This window comes from Mustela lutreola, chromosome 17, assembly GCF_030435805.1.
Source record: "Mustela lutreola isolate mMusLut2 chromosome 17, mMusLut2.pri, whole genome shotgun sequence".
Classification (NCBI taxonomy): domain Eukaryota; kingdom Metazoa; phylum Chordata; class Mammalia; order Carnivora; family Mustelidae; genus Mustela; species Mustela lutreola.
The window spans coordinates 14,865,228-14,891,865 of NC_081306.1; the positions used below are offsets into that span (position 1 = coordinate 14,865,228).

Below are 26,638 nucleotides of genomic sequence, written 5' to 3' on the forward strand. Positions count from 1 at the left end.
GCATATTTCTGGTACGGTTTTAAAATAAACAGCTGCCAGGCAGAGGATTGGGAACGTCTAAACAGAGATTCTGAGTGTAAAGTATGGTCGGGGTTTGAGAGAACACAGCTGTGTGTCCTCGTAACACGGATAAAAAGAGTCAGGAATTCCAATGTCAGGAAGTCTTTTCTGGAACCTCTTTGATGTGCCAAGACAGGGATGGGAGAAACAGAGCAGGGCACAGGGTTGGTTGGTCTGGACAGTACCTCACGGGGCTGGGTGGGCTGAACCCAGGCGGGGAGTGAGCCCGAGCTCCTCAGCCAGCGGCCTTGCTGTTCTCACCAGGGCCCTCCTCTGAGCTGGTCACTTGGGATCTGGAAGGTGGGATTCCTGTAGCCCCCTTTGAATACCGAAGCAGGCAGACAAGGCTTAGGAGACAGATCTGTTTCCGTCATGCTAGCACAGATGAAAAAGGCCAACGGTGGTCGGGGGTGAGAGGTGAGGACATGGGTACCCCATGGGTACAGCTGAGTTTGAGAAGGCCAATACGATAGTAGATCTCATACACAACAAGATACCTACCTCTCACTTAATGATTTCTCAGCTAGGACTCCCTCCCACCCCCACACGGCACGTGTGCACGGAGCTGGTCCGGAGGCCCGACTCTCCTATGTTCTTTGGGGTAGTGGACAACCGGAAGTGGCCCAGAAGCCCCATGGTGGAGGTGGCTGCGTGAGCGTGATGCTCAGGGCATGTCCATTTAACGCAACAACGTGTAGATGAGTTCCAACCACATCTCCCAACACAGGAAAGCCCCACTTTTAACTGTAAAAACCAAGCTGCGGATCAAGATGTACACAGTCCCATTCATGCAGAAGCTACCGGGAGGCCCACACATGTGATAAATATTTATCACATGCCTACGAAGTGCCAGGTCCCAGGCCGGGCCGGAGTGACAGTGGTGAGTGAGACATGTCTGTTGTCTACGAGCACGAACGTCTTTGTGCCCCAGTGCAGAGAAAGGGTCTGGAAGGACATGAGCCGAGACTGAGCTGGGGCTACTGCTCGACCAGCCGGTGGGCTCACGGAGGGCCACAGGGTGTCTGAGAAGTGGACGGGGTCCTTTCACTCGTCATGCTACACGCTATACCCTCTCAGGTCTTACAGTGTGAGATACAGACTTCTGCATCACGTGTGACATGAAATCACGGACTCATGGCAGGACCCCTGCCTGACTGGGCCCAAGACAGATGCCCACTCTGTGGGTGCGCAAAGGACCAAGATGGCATGACGAATGGGCCGATTTTCCAACCACCGCCAAGGTTTCCACTTTGCCTTGTTTTCAGGCCCTTTGGAAAGCGCAGGTGTGCAGGGCACAGACTCGAGCAGCCCATTGGTCTACTCTGGAGTTGTGGGCAGGCTCAGAAGCCCGGGGCCATGCGGCAGAAGGCAAAGGACCCCCTGGGAACACTGAGCAGGGGATCACTGTGGACCTTCTCCCAGCATCCCTCTGGGTATGAGAAAACACCCCGGAGGTTTTCTGGGCCCATTCTGCTCCCCATAGAGGTCTACACCCACTCCCCAGCTGAAAGTAGGTGGCTGATTCTGCTATGTCCTAGCTATGCACCCTTGTGCCAATGTGAGCCTTGATCCTCAAAGACATAAAATAAAGCTGTCACCTGCTTCAAAGATACAGGAAGATTCCCCAAGAATGCCTGCCCCCCCCATCTCAGTGAACCCATGTGTAAGGGGACCAAGAATTGAGGTATGTCCACTGATGCCTGGGAACTTTGCCCCAAATGCAACCCTGCAAATTGAGCGGCATTTTAATTACCTACCCTTGGTGACTGGGATACATAATTTGTATATATTCTCTGCCTTCCCAGAAGAACGGTTGATGAGGCAGGAGCAGAACTTTCTTCCCCATGGCCCAAGGAATCTGGGATTGAATCTTACTATGACTTAAACGCAGCCCTCTAAATTGATGCTTAACCAAGAAGAATCTGTCCACATTTAATATCTATAGGTAGATATTTTAAAAAAATACAAGTAATTTAGATTTATTTGCTAAATTAAAAATGACAGTATTGAACATCAAATGTGGTTTTATAAACTGCCTTGCTGTCCCACTGTTCCAGGATGAAAATAACAGCCCACCTCCTAGGGACGGAAAGGCTTTCCTAGACGCTCCAGGGGACCAGTCGGGGGCTCTATGGACAGGCAGGGTCCTAGAGGCGATGAACAAGTACACAGTGTGTGCAGACCATGGAGACAGGAGATGGTTTCAAAGGCACATGTGTGAATGTTTACACTCTCACTCTCTCTCTCTATATATATATATATTCATTCTATATTTACCTTCAGGTTCAGTGAGGAAAATACACACATAGCTTATGGATCCCACGATTTCACGGGTATAGGTAAGGATTAGCTTAGCCTAACTCCACCCTGGCCCTGAAAGGGAGAAACTGGGAAGACATTCAGAGAAAAATATTGAATAAATGACAGTACAGTTGGCTCTTTGACCAAGGTGTGGTACCCGAATGCCTCCCACGTGGGGAGTCCTGGTACCTCGCCACAGAAATGTCTCCGCTCAGCGGAGGTGGACATGGATCGAATGGAAGAGGCAGGGTAGCGTGATTTAAAAGAGGGCATCAGGCTCTGGAAAGGCAAGAACAGGGGCTGACCAGGCACGCAGGCCGTCACACCAGCTCTCTCAGGCGGCAGTACAAAGTGACCCAGCGGCCACCACCAACTGACCTCGCCCCATCTTGGCGACGTCTTCAACAGGGACATCAGTTACCCTGGAGTCACCACCCCCAGGACATATCCCAGCAAAGCACTGGGAAGACAGCATAGACTCTCTCACTGAATGTTCACGATGGCACCTTGAAAGGGGGAAACGGTGACTGCTCCCGTGGCATGAGTGAGGTCAGGTAACCTGCTGCGGACACAGGGATAGGAAGTGAGTGGGTGGGACTGGCGAGTGCTCTGAACCACGACACCTACAGCCCTCACCTGCTAGGCCAGGGCGCGGGCCTGGTGCCCCCACTTGTGCCATGTCCTTGGCTTCTGTGCTTCTGTGCACAGCCCCGGACCGAATCTTCACAGAAACCATGTACAACCATAACGGCGATCAAAGAGTGCGTTTCCTACAAGGACTGGCTCTGGGCTTTACACACACGGTCTTCTTTTAGCCTCGTGACACTCCTGCTGAGGGGCCCTTATTTATTGCCCTCTCTCCTGCACGGGGGAGGGACTGAGGACCCGAGAGGAGAGGCTACTTCCTGCGGCATACAGCCACCAAGTGGCGGAGGCCAAAACAGGACCCAGGCCAGCCGGCCCCCAAAGCTCCCACTCGCACCCACTTCTCTCGCAGCCTCCCCCGCCACATGGCTTCAGCCTTGCTGCCTGTGCTGTTAGCTCCCTGGGTCTCAACCAGTTCTGATCCCAACTGTGTTCACGCTCTCCCAGCCTCCCTCTTTGCTGGCAGTGATACCGGGGTGCTGGGGTACCCCCAGGTCAGTTCTGCGGCTTCCTCTGCGGCCTGCCGGTCAGCCAGCAACAGGGATGGTTCAGGAACATGACCACTGGCAAATTACATCCGCCCCGCCTGTCCTCCTGCCTCCACGGGCCTGGTCCATTTCAGCCCAGCCCCAAATTTGCCTCTTATTTCAAAATGGGTCAAGACCCTCATTCACCAAGGTCTTCCTTTCTCTTTCAGTCTGTCTGTGCTCCTCTCTCACTGTTAGGGCCTCAGCTTTTCTTCCTAGCTTAGCAGTGGATGAGGGCCTGGGTGCCCCCGATCCCCCAATACCCAAATGCTAGGCACTGTCGTTCACCCCCGGGGACGGACAGAGCGTGTGCACACCTGAGGTTGGCCGAGACATTTACCCGGCACCAAGAAGCCGCCCCCCACCTGCTCCCCAAGCCAAGAACCAGGGAGGCGGTAGAATGGCAAGCCAAACATGCTGGGGTCCTAAACACAGAGAGATGAAGCCACTTGAGAGAAAACCAGGAAGTCGTTCTGGGGTCTGGCACCCCAAGCATGGCACTGACAGCCAAGCGCTCGTAACATACATGTGCTGAGCACCTCGAAATGTACTTTCCCACCATCTCCTCTTGACGCCCCTACGTCATGTTGTTGGGCCTCAGTACCCTCGTTTTACAGATGGAGAAGCAGAGAACTGTAGAGATGAAGGGACAGCTGAGGCTTTGTGGGGAATGACAAAGCTGGGACGTGGCCCAAGTCTGTCTGTGGTCACCAGCCTGGGGCCGTCCGGCCACCTCCATCCCAGGGACTCTGTCTGAGGCAAGTTTCCTCTCCTTCCCGCAGAGTGTCAGGCATTGGTTTTTTACAAGCCACAGATGTGCCCTCTGACCATCCAATTAAGGCTTGCACTGTGAAAATGGGTCTGTCACGTTCCGTTCTGACAGCCAGGACAAAAGCCCCTGCCCGTGGTCCTACCGGAAATGAGGACAGGGGCCTCAAAGCCTTGTCTCAGAGTCCAACGCTTGGGCTGGCAGAGAACGGGTGCCGGAGAGGTGCGTTTCAAGCCCTCAGACAGCGACAGATTCTGGGAAGAGGGGCTCTGGGGCTGGATCCCTTCCCCCACCCAACAAAGGCACCTGCTCGCGCTCTCCGCAGAAGAACTGATTTATACACAGGGCCAGGAGAGGCCTCCCAAACCAGGGCCCACATGGTCGTGAGTTATCCAGCCGACAGGCAGCCATCTGGCCGCGGGCCCTTCCAGCCTTCAGAATTGATGGCGCGGTATTAATTTTCCTCGAGATAATCACCAGCTGCGCCTGGGCTGCTTCTTCCTAAGCATCACCTTCCGGGGGTGCTGCACAAGGGCGGGCGTTTGGATGGACGGGAAGGAGCACCAGGTAGAAGGCAGTATGATTTACTAAGGTTTTTTGATGTCCTGATTGACCTTTAGAGTTTCAAATCGCCTCTGTGCACAATGGCGATGACTCGTGTCTCCGGGCAAGTTCTGGAGACTCAGGCTGGGCCCTCGGATCCAGTCTTGACCTCAAGTCCAACTTCCCACTGAGCAAAGAGACCGACTAAAGAAGAATGTCAGATAGTGTGTCAGACGGCAAGTTCACAACAATGCCCTTGGGCCCTGGGATCGCGGTGTAGTTTTTGAAAACGAGGCCAGTGTCCTAAGTGACGGGCACTGTTCCTGAGTCGCTTTCTCGTTTCCTTTCATTCGTATCCAGCAAATCTTCCCCAAACAGCTGCTGTGCTGTCAGCCCCAGGATTCAAGTGGGAAGAGTCAAGGTTTCCCCACTCCTGCAAACAGCCTGGGACCCACGTCCATCAAAGAACCACACAAGGACAGAACATCACCTAGGGTGGCCAGTGCCATGAAGAGCACAAGATTTGGTGGTCAGAAAGGTTATTCTCCGCGGTCTGCGGAGGCCTGGAGGATGTCAGGGAGTTGGCCAAGCAAAGGCAACCATGATGGCTGAAGAGCTCACCCCAGACTGAGGGGCTGGGCTGTGTGAGGGTCAGCAGCAGAGGGGAGCACAGTCAAGGCAGTGCAGCTAGAGAGAAACTAAGACTCAGACTGCACAGGCCCTGGTGCCCTAGACCTTGCCAGTGCACAGAGAAACCAGCAAAGGGGAATGGGGAGTGGAGCTTGGGTATGGCCATTGCCAGAGGCCACCTGTGCCTGCCTCCTTGACTGATGAAAAAGCCCATCCCTGGCAGAGTAAACTACACATGCAAGCAGCTCAGAGCTGTCCCTTCTCCCTCAGGACAGCAGACCCCACGATGTCCCCCTCAGACAGCCTGACTGGCCCTCCCCTCTAACAAAGGAGCTCCCTAGGCAGGACAGAGGACTGGGACTCAGGGCTAGGGCACGGTGTTTATGCTGGGATCGTAGCACCACCTTCAGCCAAAATCAGAGTCAGGGAAGCCGGAGATGTTACTACATACGCTGCAGAAGAACAAGGCTTCAGGTGGAGAGCGGCTGGGCGGTATGAGGAAGATTTGGAGGTCTGGGGGCTTGCCGGGTGGGAGGCTGGGAGCTGGAGCTCGTAGGCCTGGGGTTAGGTGCTGGTGGGACCCTGGGACCCTCAGGTGGCTGAGGGACCTGTACACATAAATCATCAGGCAGCGCTTGACATACATGCCACCGCCACCCGCCAGGCTGGCTTTGAGTCTGTAGGACTTCTCAGAGCCTTTGACTGGGTTCTCCAGGGGGTCACTGCTATTGCTGTGGGCTGGGACCAGGAAGAAAACTTGAAGCCTCGCCGGGAGAGGAGGTGAAACTGATGGGGGGGGGCTCCCACTTTCTCCCTAGCTGGGCACAGAAGCTGTTGATGTGCAGCTGACTATGCACTTCCCACAATCTCCAAAGCTAAACGGCAATCTCACACCCACACACAACCCAACAGCAAAACCAGGATACAGATTTGCCAAATAGGGAAGTGTTCAATCTTTATGTCCAGGGTGGGAGGAACCGGCTATCCTGGACCCAGCGGTGAGTGAGTTTGGCCATTGGAGGGCTGTGTCCCTTTGTTTTCATGAGAAGAGGCAAGACAGCTGACTCGGCAGGGCTCTGGCGGGCACACAGTAGGGCTGCAGCAAACGGCTGCTGGTCACATGCAGACTCGTTCCCAACTCTCCAGCAAACCCATCAAGTTAGGCCTTGCCACGTCTGTCAACCCTCAAGTTTCATCCATATGAATTCCTGTCAGTGGTGTCACCCCGTTGATCATTTAGGGGGTGGGGACGGGAAACGTCAAATATTTTTGAGAAAAACACTTTCTTCACAGGAAGAAGAGAAGTGAAAGCCTGGATCTGGGTCTTGGGGAAGGGTGGCCTGGATGGGGAAGTGGTGCCACCCATGAGCCCACAGTCCTGGCCCGAAGGGGTGAGCGGCTATACACGAGGGGGTCTGGATTTCCACAAAGCAGGCTCCCGCGCTTTCCCCTTACATGTGCACACGCGCACACGCATGCACACATGCGCACATGGTATCCATGGTTACTGTGGGTTTGCGTTTGAGCAAAAGCCATCAAAGTCGAGGGAGCCATCTACATAACTCGCCGAACCTCAGTTCCCATACATATACTTAAGGCCTGAACCAGAATGTTTTTCCATCATGGTCAACAATGTTCTCATTTCTTGAAGCAAAACAAAACAAAACATATTTATTTTATTTCATTTTTAAATCCAACCACTTTAGTCAATGACTAACATTCTGCAACAGACCGTTTAATGACTGGAACTATCTAATCCCTTCCTGGAGGAAGGACCCTCTCAAAACCAAACTGGGACATTGGGTAAAAATTCCTTCTGGCCAGAGTTGGCTACAGAGAACCCCCATTCTCAATGCTGCTGTCCTAGACTACTGGTGTGGGAGCAGAAAGTTGGGGCCCCGGCGGCCTGAGGGTACAAGGGAGTGGGGCCTTCTGTGTGTGTTTGTGTGCGGGGGTGAAGGTCTGATACTTGAGCTTTTTTAGGGCAGAAAGAGAGTTTGGGGGAGAAGTGAGCTCGGTTGTCCAGGAAAGCACCAACCATAGGAAGAGCTTCAGCAGCAGGAAGCCAGGGGAAGGGCAGAGAAGACGGGCAGAAAGGGCAGGAAGTTGCTGGGGGCCTGAAACTGGGGAGGGTGGCTTGGGGAATATCAGCAAGCAAAGAGCAGGGACATCCTGGGGACGGTGGCAGGCAGCAGGGAGGTAGAGAGAGGAGGGTCTTAACCTTCACCACCAAAGCAGGGCCCTGCTGGGCATGCCTCAGCGCTCAGTGGGGCGGGAAGGACAGATGGGTCTGCCAAGGACAGGGCAGGGGGACAGCGCCCAGTCATACAAGCCAAGAACATCCCAGGGGTAAACGTCCCTAGCCTGTGCATCTGCTATTGGTTCTTGGGGACTCCTCGACTGTGGGGTGTCAGGCAGAGCTCCTCCCCATCTCTCTATCTTTATCTGCTGCCAGTTTCCACTTTTCACCAGTGGCAGGTAGAAGAAGGGCCCCGAAGATGCCATTTCAGGAAGCAGTGACTGTGCTACCTTACAACAGGATTTTCCCAGGTGTGATTAAATTACAGACCCTGAGATGGGGAGGTTATCCTGATTATCCGGGTGGGTTCCATCTAATCAGGAGGGGTCCTTAAGAGTGGAAGAGGGAGGGAGAAGAAGTCAGAGTCATGTAAGACCAAGGCAACCATTGTTGCCTTGGTAGATGGGAGATGGGCATGAGCCAAAGGATGCAGGCAGCCTCTAGCAGCTGGAAAAGGCAGGGAAATGAATGTATTCTTCCCTGAGCTTCCAGAAAGGAAAGCAGGTCTGCTGACATTGTGACTTTAGCCCACTAAGACCCATGCCAGACTTCGGGCCTATAGAAGCACAAGATAATAAATATGCACTGTCTGAAGTCACTAAGTTTGTAGAAACTTGTCACAAAAACACAGGAAACAATCACACAACCTGAGGTTCTAGACACGGGGTACTGACCAAGGTGACCACAAGCATGGTTGTGTCTTCGCTCAGAACGCCCGCCGCCTGGGACATTCTTGCCCAGCCTGTCTGCCTGCTGAACACCCCTCAGAACAAAGATGGGCTCAAAGCCCGGGGCTCCCAGAAGTAATCCCTGTCCCTGTGTACCCCCACTGGTTCTCCCCGTGGCACCTTAAGGATTCTGTCAAAGCACTCCCATCCACCTGCTGATATAGCCCCTGCTGGGACACCAGCAGCTGTCCGAACGGAGGGCTGTTTCTGATTCTTCTCTGTCCCACCACCTAGCCCGGGGCCCGCTCAGGGAATGATGGATGGATAGGTGAGCGGGTGGTGAGCGAGCGGAGGAGCCCGACCTCTGCTCGGTCTTGTGTGTGTCTTGGCTTTCCCGCTGCCTGGAGGCGCGGTGCATCCTTGGGCAGCTTATTCGACCTCTCTGTGCTTCCACTTCCTCATTTGTAAGGTGGGATAGTCACAGGACCCACCTGGCCAGGTCGTGAGGGTTCAATGCGCTAACCCACGCGAAGTGCTCACTGGAGGGAAGAAATGGACCTGTGACCTGCAGCTCTCATCCCTGGGATCCAGGAGAGGGTGCTGGAACAGGAACGGAAGGAGCTGGGGACAGGGGCTGGGGAAACCTCCAGGAGAGGTGACAAGGCTGCCCAAATCTAGCCTTGAACATTCCCTAGACACTGCCTGGAACTCCTGTTTCTACTTCCGGCTTCCTCTCTGAGAGTCCCGTCGTGGGGCTCAGCGGAGTGGGGGCAGCAGAGGGAAGCGGGCACAGCAGGGAACAGAGAAAGCTGTAGATTTTCATCAGTTCTACTGCTGGGGGTGGTGGTGGTGGAGGGGGTTCAACCTATCACTGCAGAGAGGCCAGTTTTGTGAACAACCAGTTAAAGGGTAAAGGTTAACTGGAGTCATTGAAATGACATAAATATTTCCTGGCTTTGCAAGGGCTCTGGAAAACCCCGATTGCACTTAGCAAAATGCAGAGCGTATCATCAAACTTGCAGGCCTGGGTATGGGTGATGAAAACAGGGAAGGCACACGATAATCTGGACACACCAAAGTACAAACCAGGAAGCTGCATGGGGCTCTTCTGCACGATGAGCTGGCATTGAGAGGAAAGGTCTATCCTCCCTTGAACATGGTATAAGAAAGGGTGGCCCCAAGCAGACCAAGGGAGGAAGGGAAGAAAGCCAGGATGAAAACCTTCAGCTCGTCATTCGAAGCAAATGACCTGCGAACATTTGGGAGACCTGGAAAAGGCACGCCTGGCTCCAAGGACTTCTAAGCCTCCTGGACTGACTGTCTGCACCCGAGACGTTTTTATGATTCTGCATGAAACAGAGCAGGCCAGTTCCAGGCCTGGTGCTGGTTCAGGGCGACTGGAGAGCCAGGGCTGGGCTGGGGCTGCGGTGCTGCAGACACTGTCCGCTCCTGCGCAGCCCGCGTCCTTCCTCAAGCAGGCCAAGCACAGCTCCAGCTCGGCGCTGCTCGGGCATCTGTGTAGCTGCGGGCCGTGCAGCGCGGCCATGGGGATGCTCCGGGAGGTCCAGCCTAGAACCCTGGTCCCTCCTCTATGCAGGCTAGACTCTGCGTTCACAGCGCATGCACAGTTAATGGACACAAACACAAATGCATGCACTCAGGAAGGGAAGGGACAGAGAAATGTTAGGCCTTAAATATTACAGGCTGCTCCCATAGAAGCAGCGCACGCCCCCAGTGAGCCCGAGGGGCAGACGGGCTTCCCTCATGGGCCCAGCTCCTCCTGCCTCTCCCCGGAGGACCCCTTCCAGTGGCCAGCAGAATTTGGCCAGACAGAGATCCTCACTCTCACAGAGCCGCAGCACAGCTAACGCCCAATTCCTCCGGTGCTCAAGGACATGGACAGTTTCAGCCCTGGAGTGAAGACCAGCTGTGTCAGACTCATTCAGAGACATCACGCTCCTAACAGGTCACCTCCCAGAGGGGTTTGTAAGGTTGACTTGGGAGGGATGAGGTTTGCACTCAAGAAGCGGACGTCAGAACCTAGAGAGATGTGGCCGCTGCATCACACCCCCAAAGTCAGCCTCCCCAGCAACAGCTGGTTGATCAGGAGGTGAGCAAGGAGAGCTCCAAGAGGGAACTGGAGTTTGTGGGGAACAGCAAAGTAAAGACAAAGCATTAACTTCTGGAACATTCCTCGGTTTAACCCAGTGGTTCCCAACACTGGCTGCACAACAGAATCCTCCAGGAAGCATTTAGAGATGCCAGAGCCCTATCCCCGGAACAAGTGAGTCAGAGCTTTCTGTAGTGGGGCCTGGACAAAGGTAGTGTTTGAAGCTACTCAAGTCATTTTAAGGCATAACACAGACGGAGGATCTGCACGGTCTCCTTCTTTCTACAGAGGGAGCCCGAGGTCAGAAGCCACTGGCCCACCCACCACCCGCCCTAGGGAGTTAGGCATAAGTAAGGGGCCCAGAAGCCATTCTTGTGACGCAAAGACACATGAAGGGCAGTGCAGAAAACCAATTTTCACTTCTATTTTCAGGCAGGTCAAAATGAAATGACAATTTCAACTTTTGAATGTCACAGGATTTCTACTCTGTACACTTACTGATGGCTTAGCAGAGCAAACACCATTTGACATTCACTTGAAGAAAAAAATCAGTCCAGACCACCTACGGTGCCCCACAACCCGATGGTCACTGGGAAACAGGGCAATCCTTGTCACCACTGCCCTCAAATCTTCACGTCCTGACATCTGCTTAAATCAGAGATCCAGTGGTCAAGTGCTTCCTATGTCTTGACTTTGACCTCTACTTAGGAATTTGGGTGGTAACACTAATCTGAATGAAACACATCTCCCCGCTGGGAGGGAGCACAAAGAAGGTGCTTGTCCCCTTTCCCTGCTTCCTGCGCTCTCCAGTGGGGACGAGGGTGAGCTGGAAGGTGAGGACAGGTGAAAGCAACACGGGCTTGGTAGCAGGACCCATGCTGGGGGAAGTGGCACCAGCATCCCAGCCTAGGGGAGAAGAGAGGTACATGGCTGGTGGCCCTTTGATGACGGTCACACTGTATGTCACTGCGTGGGTCTCCCCAGAGATTTGTTTTGGGTGCTCTGTGGTTGATCAGGTTTCGGGGCCAGAAGCCAATCCTCCCCTCCTGAGGCCTGCGTAGTCCTGTGTTGTCCCTGGTGGCTGGATGGGGCTGGGGAAGGGGATGTGTGGTGGGCGGGGAAACCCGTAGCTTTAGGTTGAGGAACCCTGTGTAGGCAGAGCCCCAGACAGTCTCACTGCGTGGGCTGGAGCGAGGGATGTCTTGAAACTCAACATTAACCCTCAACCCCACGCCCTCCACAAATTCCTGTTTCCCGTGGCAGCTCACTGCCCCCGCCTGTCAGCCACATGTGGTCAAGGAGGCTGGCTTCAGCAGCACCATGGGGCGGGGGCTGGTGGGGAGGTGCTCAGGAGCCACTCTGAAGCCAGTGGTCCGGGGTGAGACTCTTCTGTGTTCCCCTGACTGGAGCAGCACAGGTGGGACAGACGGGGATACAGGGCAGGAACATGCCCAACAGGTCACAGGCAGGATTCGGGGTGGGGAGGTTGTCTCTGGAGGGTTTTAACAGCCACTTTGAAAGGACGCCCCAGGCTCTTGTTGGGGGAGAAAGGCAGTGGAGGAAGCTGGCAAACCAGAGAGAGGTCAGTTTCCAGAGTCTGCACCAGTGGGGGCCAGATTCCGAATCTACCTCATGCCCAAAGTGGCAGGATTTGCAGAGAGCGTGGTTGTAGGGGTGAGAGAGAGAGAGAAGAGGGGCTGCTCCAAGGCTTTTGGCCTGAGTGACTGCACAGATGGAACTTTCCACTTACTGATTGGGAAAGACGCTCACGTTTGAGTAGATTCGCTGTTGGCCTTTGCTGGCCAGGCCCAATCAAGTCACCACAGGCCCCTGCCCCGCAGGCACCGTCCCTCCCTCCCAACAGCCCCGTGATGTACAGATGGAGAAATCCCAGGTTAGGGGACATGCCAAGGTCACAGAGCCTGAGAGTGCTAGGGCCCTGTCGGCTTTCCTGGCGGCCTTGGGACACAGCCATATCAAAATCAATCCACTTCCCAGGGGCCGTGCCATGCCTCCCAAGAGACTGTTCCTTGAGCAAATCTAAGCCACCAGGTCCCCTCTGATCAGGGGAAACAAAACTGTGGCCCCATTTTCAAACACATGGGAAGGACTGGGATTTGGGAAAAACACTTATGTTGTAAATCGTCTTCAGAAAAAATATACAATTTTTATAGGCAAGGAAGGAAAAAGCTCAAAACCAGTCTCTTCCACTCAAATACCTCATTTCCCAGTGCACCGAGTAGAAATGAGAAATTCTGCTTCATAGAGGGAAAAAAAAAATCTTAATTTCTGTCTTTTCCAGAAAAACTTGTCTTAGGACTATTTGAATACATAACTGACAACAGAGGGTACAGCCATTAGATGACCTTGTGATTTCAGCAAAATGTGTCTCTCTAATGCAGCTCAATTATGATTGTAAGTTTATAAAACAGGGAAAGATTACAGGAATATACATTAAACCACATCAATGAGCGCTACTAAGAAAAAAAAATTAGTTCAGCAGACAGGTACCAATCAAATAATCAATACGCAGGAAACAGCTACATCACCCTGCTTTAAGAGAACCAAATAATGCTGCAATTGGATTTACTTTAAAATTTTCCACTTGAACAAAACTGACAGCTGTATTATAATCACATTTCCAGTCACTTTATAAGATACAAATTTCATTTCTCCATATTTCTACTTCATTTCTGAAAAGGGGCCAGCAACATTATTCATCAAGCACACGGAGGAGCCGCCTAATTCATAGAGAGGGGGGAAATGCTGTTAATCCCATGTTTTCTGTCCTCTTAGAGAATCGGTAGTTGAATTTGAACATGGTTTTCTCTGATCAGTCTCGTTCAGGGTCCTGGAGAACCAGGAGGAGCCAGTGGAAAAGAGTGCAGCATTTTAGTTCTTAGGTAAAATGATGTGGGGTATTTCAACTGTTGAAATGAAGATCATCTTCATGTTCAGAAAGCACCTGGGTCAGTTTAAGACTCTTGGTCTAGTTTCAAGGAAGGGGTGGTGGTCCGCACTGGGAGCCTGACTATCCCAATGTCTGGTAGTGATGGACAAGCATGGTTCTTAACTCACGATCCAACGTCCTCAAATTACTCAAGACAACATTTAGAAATGCCACTTTCATGTTAATGAAAGTGCCTTAAGCATTTATGAATAATTAAACATGCTGCTAAAGCTCTAATCGGTTCAATCCAACGAGCCTTCTTCGAGTGCCTACTATGTGCCAGACGCCGTGTGAGCGCACCAGGGAGATGATGGGAGACCCCCCGACCGCGGGGCTGGAGCAGGACCCCAGGCTGCAGGTCAGGTGAGGCACAGGTGGGGATGTCCACGGGCAGAGACGCCGTGTGCACCATATCACCTTTTAGGGACAAAGAGCCCTGGGGGGATGCGGGCTGGAGAGCCCCACACTCTCCTCTGGGGGGTCGGCATCAGCAACAAACAAGACCGTTCTCTGGGGCTCCGCAGCCGAGCACTTGAACTAACTTGCCCCCAAGGAACCATCGGGGTCTGAATCAAGCCTCCCCTGCTGATTTCGGGTCTTCGCCAAGCAGCCAGCACCCACTTTCCTAAAAGTCATCTTTCCATGAGACTTGTCTATCTAGCATGCCTGCGTGGCCGCCTCCACTTCGCAGTGCATCCCATGGACAGAAAGAGTCATGGGGCTTTTGGTTCGTCAGAACTCCTACAGAAAACCTTCTAGCGGGACAAGTCATCCCCCGCCCAGTGTGGGCGATGAATGCTGGTGACTGTTTCTGTGAGGAAAGCCTGCACCCACGGCAGGTGAGCCCGAGCATTTCTGCAGGAATTCTCTCTCTGATCTGCAGAGCAGTCCTGACGGGAGCACTTAGAGGAAGAACGGCTCAGAGAGGTTCCCTGGTTTGCGCAAGGTCACACAGCTGGGATTCAAACTCCGTTTTTTTTCTGAATCCAAGGCCCGGTCCCTAAACGTGACACTCCTTGAATTACATGCTGGATTTTCAGGGACTCGATTTCTCTCCTGCCACTTTCTTAAGCTTTTATTTTGAAAAAATTCAAACTTCTGGAACGGTTTAAAAAAGAGCACAACAAACATATATGTACCCTCCACCTACAAGTCACCGACTGTTAAGGACTTAGCTGCCTTTGCTTCCTCTCTCACTATACCCACACACTCACATTTTTATTTTGTGAGTCATTCCAGAGCTTCAGGCAGCATGACAATGTACTCAACACTGCAGTCTGTGCCTCCTAAAAACAAAGACGTTCTCCTGCAGAATCACAGTGCCATTATCACACTAAGGCAATAATGACCTCAAATTACACGATCCAGTCACAATCTACATGCAAATTTTCTGTTTTCATTTAAAAAAAAAAAAAGTGACTTGTTCCTCTCCACCCAAGGTCCAATCCAAGTGGACAGTGTCCTGTCTCCTCCTCTGTTTCGATCATCTAGAACGATAATCTAGAACTGGCCCCCTTCCCAGTGTTTTTTCCCTCTTTATCATTTATGCAATTTTCTAATTGTTTTTGTCAGGATGAGGCATGTAACAACGATCAAGTCATCAACAAAATAAGGTAACATAGAGAATTTTCCAGAACGGACAGATGGAACCACAAAACTATCACTGTCCTTGCAAGAGAAGCAAATCAATGAGCTCACATTTTCGCGACTTAAAATCAAGCCACTTGCTTGCAGAGTTTCAGAATACTGTCACTGGCGAACAGCATCTCAGCAGTCAGGTGAACTAGCCAGGAACCTCCACAAGGCCTACAAGCTCTCGCCTGTCAGGACAAGGGGGTGAAGCACGCAGAGTGCGAGGACCTGTGGAAACGGGGAACACTGCCAGGTCGCGCATATCATTTATGTTCATATCTATGGACAAACAAAAAGGTAAGAAAGAGGGGGGACTTGGCCCAAATTCAAACACAGATGAAGTACAGGTAGGGTACGGTTGTCACACAGGGAAGTGCCCACAGCTGCACTTGTTCTGGGGGAACGAGTGGTTTGCAGGTGGGGGGCAGAACCAGAACAAAGGCCCTGGGGTGGGAATGTGCCCAGTGTGTCTGAAGAAAGGCAACACTCAGCTTCTCGGTCACTCTACAGTCAGAGTGGGAAGGAGGCCGCTGTGAGCGAAGGGAGGACATGATCTGACTTATGTTTTGGAAGACGACACTGGACACTGTGTTGAGAATAAATTGGAGGGGACAAGGCAGAAGCAAGTGACTGGCTTGTGAGACTGGCTACTACAACAATGTAGGTGACACAGATGGCCAGGCAAACCAAGGGCCAGGGGTGCAGTGGAGAGGGGTGGTCAGATCTGGATACGGCTGGAGAGAGGGGCTGCAGAGTGGCGCTGACCGACTAGGAGGCAAGCGGGAGAGAAAGAGGGGAGTCGAGGATAAGCCCAACATTCTAGGGCCTGCATGGGGCTACCACTGACCGGGAGATGGGCAGGCTGCAGGGGCACGTCTGTGAGGAAGCTCGAGCCCCACTGTGTTGGCGTAAGCAGGAGGGGCTGAGTGGGCGGCTGGGGTTAAGTGGGGGCCCGCGGCAGGAGACAGCACGTGGGTGGGAAGCACATCCGCCCCTGGGAGGAAGCAGCCCAATGCTGCTTGCGGCCCCAAGGGACCAGACCATTTCAGATTCAAGGTGGGAGCTACCTGGGTTTGTGCGACAAGATGTCTTGATTTTAAAATGTTGCAATTCACGGAAGATTGCCAGACACCAAAGGACATCTGTGGGCCTAAGAGCCAGCAGTCTGCAACCGCTCTATACCGCTCTCGCTCTGCCTTACAATAATCAGGCAAAGGTGAGTGCTGCTACTCCCACTTTATCAATGAGGGAACCAAGGCCGACACGTGCATCGATTTGTCTCAGGTTGCATGGCGAGGAAGAGGCAGAGCTGGCAGAGGCCAGGTCCATCCTCTCCTGAGTCTGTATTTTTCTGGGACCCGGGGCTTCCTCCATACACTCACTCCCTTCTTAAAGAGGCAGGCCCTGGGCTAGAAACAGCAGGGGGAGAGCTGATGGGAGGTCCAGGGCAGCTTGCCTTGCCAGGAGATGAGGACAACCGAAATAGCATTACTGTTGTTAATAATTAGCTTCGAAGGCTTGATGGGTTGGGTTCCAGAGAACTAGCTGAATCAAACAGGACAGGTCTCCATGCAATAAACAGTCCACGTGCCTGGGCCATAAAGCAGAACCCAGGCGCATTTGAAACCCACTGGCTGGGGCAAACCAGGGTATGCGAGAGGCCGCTGGGTACTACTTTTCGGACAATACTCTGGCAGGATCGGTCCCACAGGCCTGGCCTTGCAACAGGGCTCCCTGCTGGAATGCTGTCCCTGACCCCATAAACCTACCCTCATACTGAGGCCAGGGAGGCCCCTTCTGAGATACACACGTGGATCTTCTCACCAGGTAAAAAACACTTGTCACTGTTCTTAGAAGAAAGCCCCAGGTCCCTGATCCACCTATGAGGCCTACATGTTGGGCCCTGGGGCAATCTCAATCTCACCTCACCACCCTGCCCTACCTGGCCACACTGCTGCTTCTTATCTTCCTTAACTCCCCATTAACCCCAGGACCTTTGCTAGTGCCACACCCTGGGATGCCAGCACTTGCCCCTACCTCCAGCCCTCAGATGGGTGCTCGCTCCCCCAGAAGTCTCCCTGACCTCCAGACAGGTCAACCCCTGTTACCTGAGCTCCTTGGCACAGTGGCCTGTCTGCCTTTGCTCTGTGTGATGATGTCATCGGTGTTCACCTCCCCCACAAGACTGACCTCAAAAAAGAGAACGCTTCTGCTCCGGAGATTGGTCTACACTTGAATTATTTGAGGAACAGACCCCATTAAAGCCCAGGACACAGAGGCTTATTTCTTGGAAAGTCTGTCCCTTGTTCAGAAGTGATGCCCTTCCTACTTATCTGGGATTAACAACGCCCTTTCTTTTATGAAATGATAGTTCATAAATGCTTTAAAAAAAAAAAAAAAAGACTTGGTAACACAAAAATTGGCAATCCTGTCCCCAGAGGTTGTGTGGTATTTTATTTTTGTTCTGACACTTCCCTGGGCTGTACAGTCCCAAGGTCGGGGAACCACAGGGAAGGACTCTATTCTACAGGGACGGACTCTATCCTACAGGGACATTTTCCAGGCCCCCTCACAAGGAAGCCTGCACCTGGCTGAGGAAGCAGACCTGGAGTGCGGGGACCGGTTTATGTGCCGACACTTCTCTGGAGGCTTGGGATCCCCCCACATAGACCATGGGCTCTAGTGAGGAGTTGCTGTCGCTGTTGTGCCACAGTACAAGGGGAGATGCCAAGAGCTATGCAGTGGTCACAGGAGTTGGCTCAGCCAATGGAATGTCACCAAACACGGGAACTCTGAAATTCATGACTGTCTGCGGAAAACCACTTCTGAGGAGAATGTGGAGAGGGTTCCGACCCTCTCCCGGGACATCCCGGCTGGGCTACCTCCCAGCACCTCTTCTCGGCCCACCCAACTAACCTTCCTCACCTGTTTGGAACCAGCCCCTCCTCCAGGGCTGTCCCCCTGGCTTACAAAATCGCTGTCTCCTGATTCCTCGCTGCCCGCACTGTCCCCAGAACCCAGAGTCCAGCTGGGTCTCCAGCATCGGCAGAAAATACCATCCCCAGACTGTGGTCCCATCTCCCGTTCCCCACTGTTCCTGGCCCCCCGAACCCTGCTGTGCCTCCTAAATGGCCTCCTAGCTACCACACCAGGCACTGTTCAGGCACTTCACATATATTAACTCATTTACTCCCATTATACAGATGACAAAACTGAGACACCAAGACATTAAGGTACCTGTCAAAGGCCACAGGTTGGCAAGTTACAAGAGTAAAGCTGGGATTTCTCACCAGGCACAAGTCTGGCTTCCTAGCCCCTCGAAATGGCTCACAGGCCATGGGACCTGGCCATTCCAGTACACTTTCAGGATCCATGTCTCTGGGAACCCTGAGATGGCTTCCCACTTCCCTGGACCTGAGATCTGGTTCATCTCAGCCCCTCTCCCCCTGACTCCTCACCCACTGGCCCCACCCAGCTCTCAGGTCATGCTCTCTCCCACCTCCCAGCCTCACCTCTGCCATCCCCTCTAACTGGCGGGCCTCAGTTTTGCATTTCCTCAGAATCTTCTGGTCCCTCCCTACATGGCAGCTAACCAGAGAAGCCTTCTCTAACCAGGGTGGGAGATCTTCCCTCCCAGTTACTCTCTAGCACAGACCCTGTTTGTCACTTCCACGGACCATCTCAAACAACCCATAAATACCTGTTGGCGGTCCTCCCATCCCCATACCCCGCAAAGCAGAAGCACCACGGAGTGGAAACCAATCACACCGCTAGTTCCCTGTGACATCCCAGCTCCTAGCACTGGGTCTGGCATACAACAGGTGCTCTACACGTAGCAGAATGAGCCACGGGTTTTACAGAATGGTTCTCACGAGTGGATTTAGAAAATCCGAATACAAGATGAGGTGTGGGAAGCACGTGGTGTGGGGACAACATGCACCTGCCGGCTGGGAAGAGGCTGGGAAAGGGATTCAGAAGTTTCCTGAGCATGCCCGGTATCTACTTAGGATATTTAGATAATGGAGGAATTTCTCCCGGCTGTGATTGGCTGTATTTTCTAGAAACAGGCAAGACTCCTTTCGGAAGGCTCTGACGCCAGTGCTGGCAGGAACCTGGGTTCTTCTCACAGCCTTGTCCTCAGGGCATGCCCGGGGACTGCTGGCCAGTAGGCCCGTGAGGGAACACACAGGAGTGCCCTACCTGGATGGGGAGCACCTTCCTTCCTCTGGGCCCAAGCAGCCCCATGCTGTCAGGATATGCTCCTCCAAATGTTGGAGCAGAAAACACCCACCCCCGGAGCCCAGCAGTTCACATTGGACACACTGATCTGGCAGCCGCATGGGGGCAACGGCCGGCTCTCACCCCCGAGCACCTGCTATGCACCAAGTGATCACCAACGTGATCTCGTCTGATTTTCAGTGGCTCTCTCTGCACACCTTTGAGAACCATTTTCAAGGGCAGGCCACTGAGCCTCAGGAACATGAAGGCCCCAAGCTGGGTCACAAGGCCGACGACCTCCAACTACCCGAGGGGCAGCCAAGGCGGGTGTCAGTGCGGCCAGCCAGCCCTCCCTCCTGCTCCAGCTCCACCCAGAGCCACAGCAGGGCCAGGGAAGTGCACGATCCAGAACGGCAGGGACCCATTTAGTGACAAAGAGCAGCCCCAGGTCCTTCTCTGTGAGAGAAGTATTTATAGATGCAGTGACAAGATGTCTTCCATTGGCTTTCCTACACTCGAGGAGGGCCGAGGTGGGGAGGTACTCTGAAAAGAGAGATGGCGGAGCAGATGGAAAGAGACGTAGAGCAAGACTAATAACCCTTGAAGCTGAAGGCGGGGTACGTGGAGATTCACGGTGCCATTCTCTCTAAAAGTCTCATCTATTTTATCCCGTCAAGCTAGCCTTCTCTCCCCACCCCCTTCCCTCACGACTGCCAGGCCCTGACATGGGCCCCACACCATGCTCCTCCCCAGCGAAAGCAAAACAGGCTCGAGCAGTCAGCTCTGCCTCCTTTGCTTGGGGGCGGGGGACGATGGCCTCCAGCACGCTCCTGGTCCAGGGCCACCCTGTCCGAGCACACCAGGCACACCTGCCCAGAGGCCCGTGGCTGGTGAGCAGACACGTGACGTGGCTTCTGTGTACTCGTACACCGTGGTTTCTTATCAGAGGGCGACAAGCTCAGTAAACACACTTTAGGTCACCTCTCCTGGCGGTGCAGAGCCGGCGTGCCTTTGAGCCTGTCCGCCCACATCACGTTGCCTGCCATAAAGCTGACCAGCTCCCAGCATTTCTCCCTGAGTCAGCTTTCTTCAAATCACGGCGCTCATGAGAAGCATGCCCAGCTTCCAATCATTCGGCAAATATGAATGCCTTTGCCTACATTACGATGTTGCTGGTTATTTTATATACTTAGAGGGCATTTTGTGACATACGAGGCATACTGATTTTTCCTCACTGGAAGGTCAGACGCTCCCGCATTTAAGAACAATCACTGGGAGAGAGATACAAAGGAAAAAGAACACAAAATCCAATGACAACACATGCTATCTTATTCTAGTACCATGTGCTCAAAAAATCCATAATTCCTAGTACTTTCTGGATGGCACTCTCTTAAGCAAAGACATAATTTGTGACCAGGCTGGGTAAAGACAGACAGCCATTACTTTCTTAATGGCCAACTACCCAAAAAGGCTCAGTTAAGTGATCTCAACTAGCAATCTAATCAATTAAAATTGATAAGTGAAATACTTTTAACCTTTATTTCAGCAGGCTATTCCTGGGGGGCTGGTGCAGAGAAGGAAGGAATGTGAATTCCCAGCATAAAATTTAATTCCATTTCATGGATACAAATATTCTTGCTACCCTGATGGAGAGGTCCCTTTGAAAGAAAGCTATTTCCCTCTTCCCTTGACTCAGATCAGAGAAAGACTGGTTTATGGTTCTCCGCAGCCAACTCAATCAATTTAAACCCTTAGAGAAATCCTCATGGCAATTTCTCAAGGAGGAAAGGACCAAAGGAGATAAGCACAGATAGCACAAAGGGGACACGGCTTCTTTGTTCTTCCGAGAGAGAAGAAGAAAAGAGAATAGGAGAGGGCAAGAAGAAATTAGGGACACCTGGGAGGCTCAGTTGGTTAAGCGTCCAACTCTTGGTTTGGGCTCAGGTCATGATCTCAGGGTCATGAGATCAAGCCCCGAGTGGGGCTCTGAGCTCAGCAGGGTTTCTGCTTGAGACTCTCTTTCTCTCTCTCTGCCCACGTCTCTCAACTAAATAAATAATTCTTAAAAAACAAACAAAAAAAAGTTAGACAAGAGGGTAAAACCCATAATAATTACAGGGAATTTTCTATTTGGGGAGAATGCTCTCTTCTTTCTATGCCTCACATTTAATTAGCAGGTAACACGGCATACGGTTTCTTGAGCACAGTCAGATGCTAGACACTATGCTCTGTCATATAATATTTCATATTATATTCTGCTCAAGTCTCAAAAGAAGCCCATCATATAAGGAAGTTCATCACCATTTTCCAAGTGAGGAAATGGAAGTTGTAGGGGTTTCGATCATTCATTGTGAATACACAGCAGGCGGCATGGGGGTCACATGCCAACCCTCAGTGGTCTAGATCATGATTGCTCATCGCACAACTGAACACTTGTTCAAACTCATCCAACCGTACACTAAAACTTAGTGAATTTTGTCGGGTGTAAACTGTATTTCACTAAAGCTGAGTTAAAGCTGTGGGGACCCTGTCCTCACCATACACCACAGAGAGTGGCCATCCGCCGCTCCTGCCTGCTCAGCTTCCATCTCTTTGTGCATTTCTTTTGAGGGCAACCTCCCTCCTCCCTCTCACATGAAGAGGGCCCCACTTCTCAAGAAATGGCCCCTACTTCCCAGCTTGGGGTTCGCCACATGACCCTGGCCTTGCCCAGTTGATGAATCACACTCCTCTGACAACAACTGGTTCAGGGATGGCCCACCAACCCATGCCAGGCCAGAGAGCCCTGCTGTGGACTTCCACAGGAAAAGGAAGCTCTGTTTCTGTCAGGTCTGCTTAGCTGGTTCAGCAGGATTTAGAACTGCAGATGGCCACCTTGTTGCCACCTGGTGAGAGCCCTCCCAAAGATGGAAGCCGGAACAAAGGGAAGCCGAAATGAGACAGGGTGGCAGCTTCCTGATGATGCTGCTTGAGCACCTAGATCCAGCTATGCCTGAAGGCAGACATACTCCTGGACTTTTCAGTGACACCAGCCAGTTCCCCTTTCTTTTTCCCTAAGCTCACCCAAGTTGGGATTTCTGTCACTTATAACCAAAGAATCCTACCATATCACAATGCCTCTAAGAAAGAGAAAACCACCTTGACCATCCATGTGCACCTGCCCTTCAGCAAATGGAGGAAAGCAAGAGTGGTATGCATGTGAGGCGGATTACAGGGGCTCGACCGGGCTTTGGCCCACTGGCACTTTTAATCACAGCCTCATGCTCAAGCTGCTGAGGAGAGTATGGCGCACTGTGTGGTTAGGGACGAAGCCCACAGCTGCAGGCTGAGCACACACTTCTCCAGCCTCCCCAACTCCGCCTCACCTCCAGGCTGGTGATTTGCACTTCTGCAAGTTCTCCCCTTTTCCGCAGCAGAGGCCTTGCATCACTAGAATCCAGCAGAGACCCCTTACTACACAAACCAATCACGCTCCGGTTATGTGGAGGGCAGGGACGACTCCCCCTCCCCCCACACAGCTCCACCTGGGCTCTGGTAAGCAGAGCCCGCAGATGGACTGCCAGGGGCCCAGGAACAAGGGCCCTTCTTTGAATCTGACAGGACGTGCACACTCTGTTAGTTTTTGGTGACAGATCAACGGCGGAAGCAAATACAGGTCACACCCCGACCTTCCCCGTGACACCAGAGCCAGTGCGGCAGCGAACGCATCCCTCCCTGCCCCTACCCGTCCATCCCCCGCGAGGGACTCACTCAGATCTAGCACGTCATCCGTTTTGATCAGGTCCTCCTCCCGCGTCAGGGGCAACTGGGTCTCGGGCTCCCCTCGCAGCTGCAGCGACAGGGAGCGGAGCATGAAGAACACCCGAATGGCCTGCGTGGACAGTTCAGGAGCAGAGGAGAAGGAAACTGTAGTTATTCAGGGGAAGCACTCTGTGTGCAGAAATCACACAGGAACTCTTGATTTATACAAACAAAACCAAACAAAGTCCACTTGTCCCAGTATCACGGCCCTGGTGTTTCCGCAGCAAGGTAAATAAACAAATAATCGAAGGGTACAGGCAGTTTTTAGTTCTGCACAGGTCTGGACCACTTGACTTCAGCTGAGCACCTGTCCTTCTTCCAGGAGCTCTCTCCTAGTGCCATGTGACCTTCATGACACCCCTGTTTAGCAGGCAGCCCCATTTTGCGGACAATGCACTGGGACCCCAGGAGGCACATTGAACTGCCCCAGGCCACACATCTGGGGGGACTAGAACCAGAACTCTTTCTTCCAAGTAAACAGGCACAGAATATGGAAATCCAAAACACAAGTACTAGTGTTCCAATGTCCCGCCTAGTGAATGCGGGGGTAGGGAAGGCCGAAGAGGGTAAGATGCTCGTATGACTCAGAGCCAGCCAGACTCCATGAAAATCCTACCCCTGCCCCTCCCTGAGTGAGGGCGTTTGCAGCACAGTCTTAGCCCCTGGGCCTTACCACAGCGAGTAGGCTGTGGATGGGACAGCAGCCCTGGAGCCTGGCTGGTGTGCCGTGACTTCAGTGCTCCAAGTGCCCCTCAGACTGCCCAGCCAGCTTTCTGGAGGCAGAGTCAGCTCCGTCAGCACAGGGATTCCCGGCCCGTGGAAGAGATGCCTGGGTGGCATCCAGTATGGCCATTGGACATTCCCAGAGAGCAGGAAAAAAGCAGAATTCCCAGGCCCAGACCCAAAGAAGTTGGTGTAGAAAACAGCTTTTACCCCGGACCCAGCATGCTCTGAGAGCATCCCACCCCTGGGTCCTAGATTGGGGCTGAGTTGCCCACCGACGACAGACTGGGAAGTGAGGTGCAGCCTTTCGGAGAGGCCACCTCCATGCCACTTGCCCTGCCACACAGCTGATGGGCCTAGCTTCTGCATGAGCCTGAGGGAAGCAGCCCGGGAGTCGGCCACGTGAGCTCTGTGTTGGACTTGCTGGGCAAGGCCCCTGACCTCCGTGAGCTTCGATTTCCACATCTGTGAAATGGGGGCGGCAGTCCCTGCCCCGCAGGGCTGCTAGGAGACTCTGAGAGAATGCTGGGGGAAGTGGGGAGCCCCCAGCATGTGGGCAACCATCTTTTCCTCCAGCCACCCACTAGCTGGGCACGGGGGAGGGCATGGGGACAAACCACTGTCGCCACTGGTGAGCCACACAACGATGAGTTCCAGCCCACTTCTGGTCTTCCTGTTTATAGTTCCAAGGCTACAGGCCTGGCACACGGAGAGGGGAGGCTGCCCTTCCTAGGACAAGGTGCCTCCCAAAACAAAGCGGGGGACAGGCCTTGCACAGGCTCCTGCTGACCCAGGCAACAAGGATGCCCACCAGGACATTTAAACCCAAATCCAGTCTTGGCCTGGAACTGTCAGGAGACCTGAGCCAACGCCTCCCTCTCCTAATGGAGAAAACTGGAAGAACACGATTCTACCTCCTGGATGTATCCTGAGGCCCCGTGTTCCTCTCAGTCCACCAGAAGCACTAGGGAAAGATAAGCCTTTGTAGTATAATGATGTGGGGGGCGGAGCGGTGGGGGGGATTAGCACTGATCTAATTGTCCTTAGTTTTTTACAGTACAGCCTTCCTAAGACATCTGCAACAATCAAAAGAAAAAGAAGTGCCGTTCCATTTTTTAAAAATCGAAACCGCTTCTATTTATTATGCGCCCAGAGTGTGCCAGGCACCGGGAGCACCTTACTGCAAGAGGGAACTGCTATATGGTAAGAAACAGAGCCGGGAGGGGCAGAGCCATCCAGGTCCATGTGGCTGGGGCTGCCTTCGCTGGGCTTGGAAGCAGCGGTATCTGATGCATGTGCCCCTTAACCAAGCACACAACACCCCCATGCCTGCACCAGCCTGACTGCAGGAAGCCTGAGATGCAGGGGGCGGCTTGAATATATGGCCATCTGAGCTCTCAAGGAAGAAGTCATGGCCTTGGATGCGAGGAGGAAAGGCCCACTGGTCAGGTCCAAACAGAGGGAATGGTTCATTTCAGTGTCAAAAATCCACTCCTCTCAAAGGTTCTAAAGGCAAGGAAATCAAGCAGGACCCTTGGTAGGGGGTGAGAAAAGGAGAAACATGTGTGGCTTTCTGCACACCATCACTCTGAGAACCAGAAACCTCCAACAGGAAAGGAATTCAGGGGTGCTTGGGTGGCTCAGTGGGTTAAGCCTCTGCCTTCGGCTCAGGTCATAGTCTCAGGGTCCTGGGATTGAGCCCCACAGTGGCTCTCTGCTCGGCAGGGAGCCTGCTTCCCCCTCTCTCTCTGCCTACTCTCTGTTGAATAAATTTTTAAAATCTTAAAAAAAAAAAAAAAAAAAAAAGAAAAGGAGTTCAGAATTTGGCTCCTAATTTAGACCTTTTTGGTAAAACATAGCTTTTGTTCTGGAAGCAACACATGAAAGATATTTGTAGAAATACAAAATAATAATAATAATAACAACAACAATACAACAATAAAAATCTGAAGAATATGGAAGACACTGACCAGCCCCACAACTTTGAGAATTCACAAAAGAGAGATTAAACAACAGGATGAGGGTCCTCAAATCCATCGCACAGCCCCCTAAACCATAAGCACCCCATCCCTGCCTACCCAAGGCCTGCCAGGGATTGGCAGGGCTGGACCGTGTCATCTCCCTAAAGCGTTTTAATGACCCTCTGTGGTTCCCATTGTACAGACTGGAAACCAAAAGCTGGGGATGTAAGGCAGCCTGCCCACGGTGACTCAGCTAATAACCGGACTCCAAAGTCTGTTCTTCCAGCCATATGCCTTTGCCTTCAAAAGATTTAAGGCTTGGGACCCAGGCTTTTATTGAGCGCTGCTCTTTACTCTGCCAAATAAACATGCACTTTAAAAAGTATTAAAATGGAAGAAGGAATTATTGCTCTTTCTGATGCTTCCCCACAATGCCAGGAAGACGGACTCTGGATGCGCACATTAGTTTTGGAAAGGGGTGACAGCTGAGCATGCTCGGATATAATCAAAATGCTCATCCCCTGTGCTCCAAGGTACCTGGGAGCAAGCCCTGCAGCTGTGTGGTAGGGAAGGAGCCCCCTAGGTGGGGGGGACAGCCTCAGGGTCAGACCATGCGAGTAAATCACGTGAATTCCCTGCGCCTGGGCTTGAGTTCTGGGAATGGGCTACCCACCGGCCCTGATCTCGGGGCCTCCCCGGAGGTGCGCCCACAGAACCCTAGGGCAGCCCTGGATTAAGCACTCAGGTCCAGCCCTCTCTCTGCTTCCCTTGTCCCATTTGTAAGCCACGGAGTTCGGGCAG

General features: G+C 52.7%; 1 protein-coding gene across 9 annotated transcripts in view; it reads right to left on the reverse strand.

The window, feature by feature from the left end:
* The window catches only part of CLEC16A (C-type lectin domain containing 16A), a 203,171-nt gene that overhangs the window by 73,764 nt on the left and 102,769 nt on the right, over positions 1 to 26,638 (reverse strand). For all 9 annotated transcript variants that reach the window (XR_009349328.1, XR_009349329.1, XM_059155105.1 and 6 more), the window contains one exon: positions 23,103 to 23,223. Coding sequence is in view for 7 of the 9 variants with exons in the window: in XM_059155105.1 (XP_059011088.1) it covers positions 23,103 to 23,223 (121 nt within the window). In the remaining 2 variants the exon portion in view is untranslated. The remainder of the gene's footprint in view (positions 1 to 23,102; positions 23,224 to 26,638) is intronic.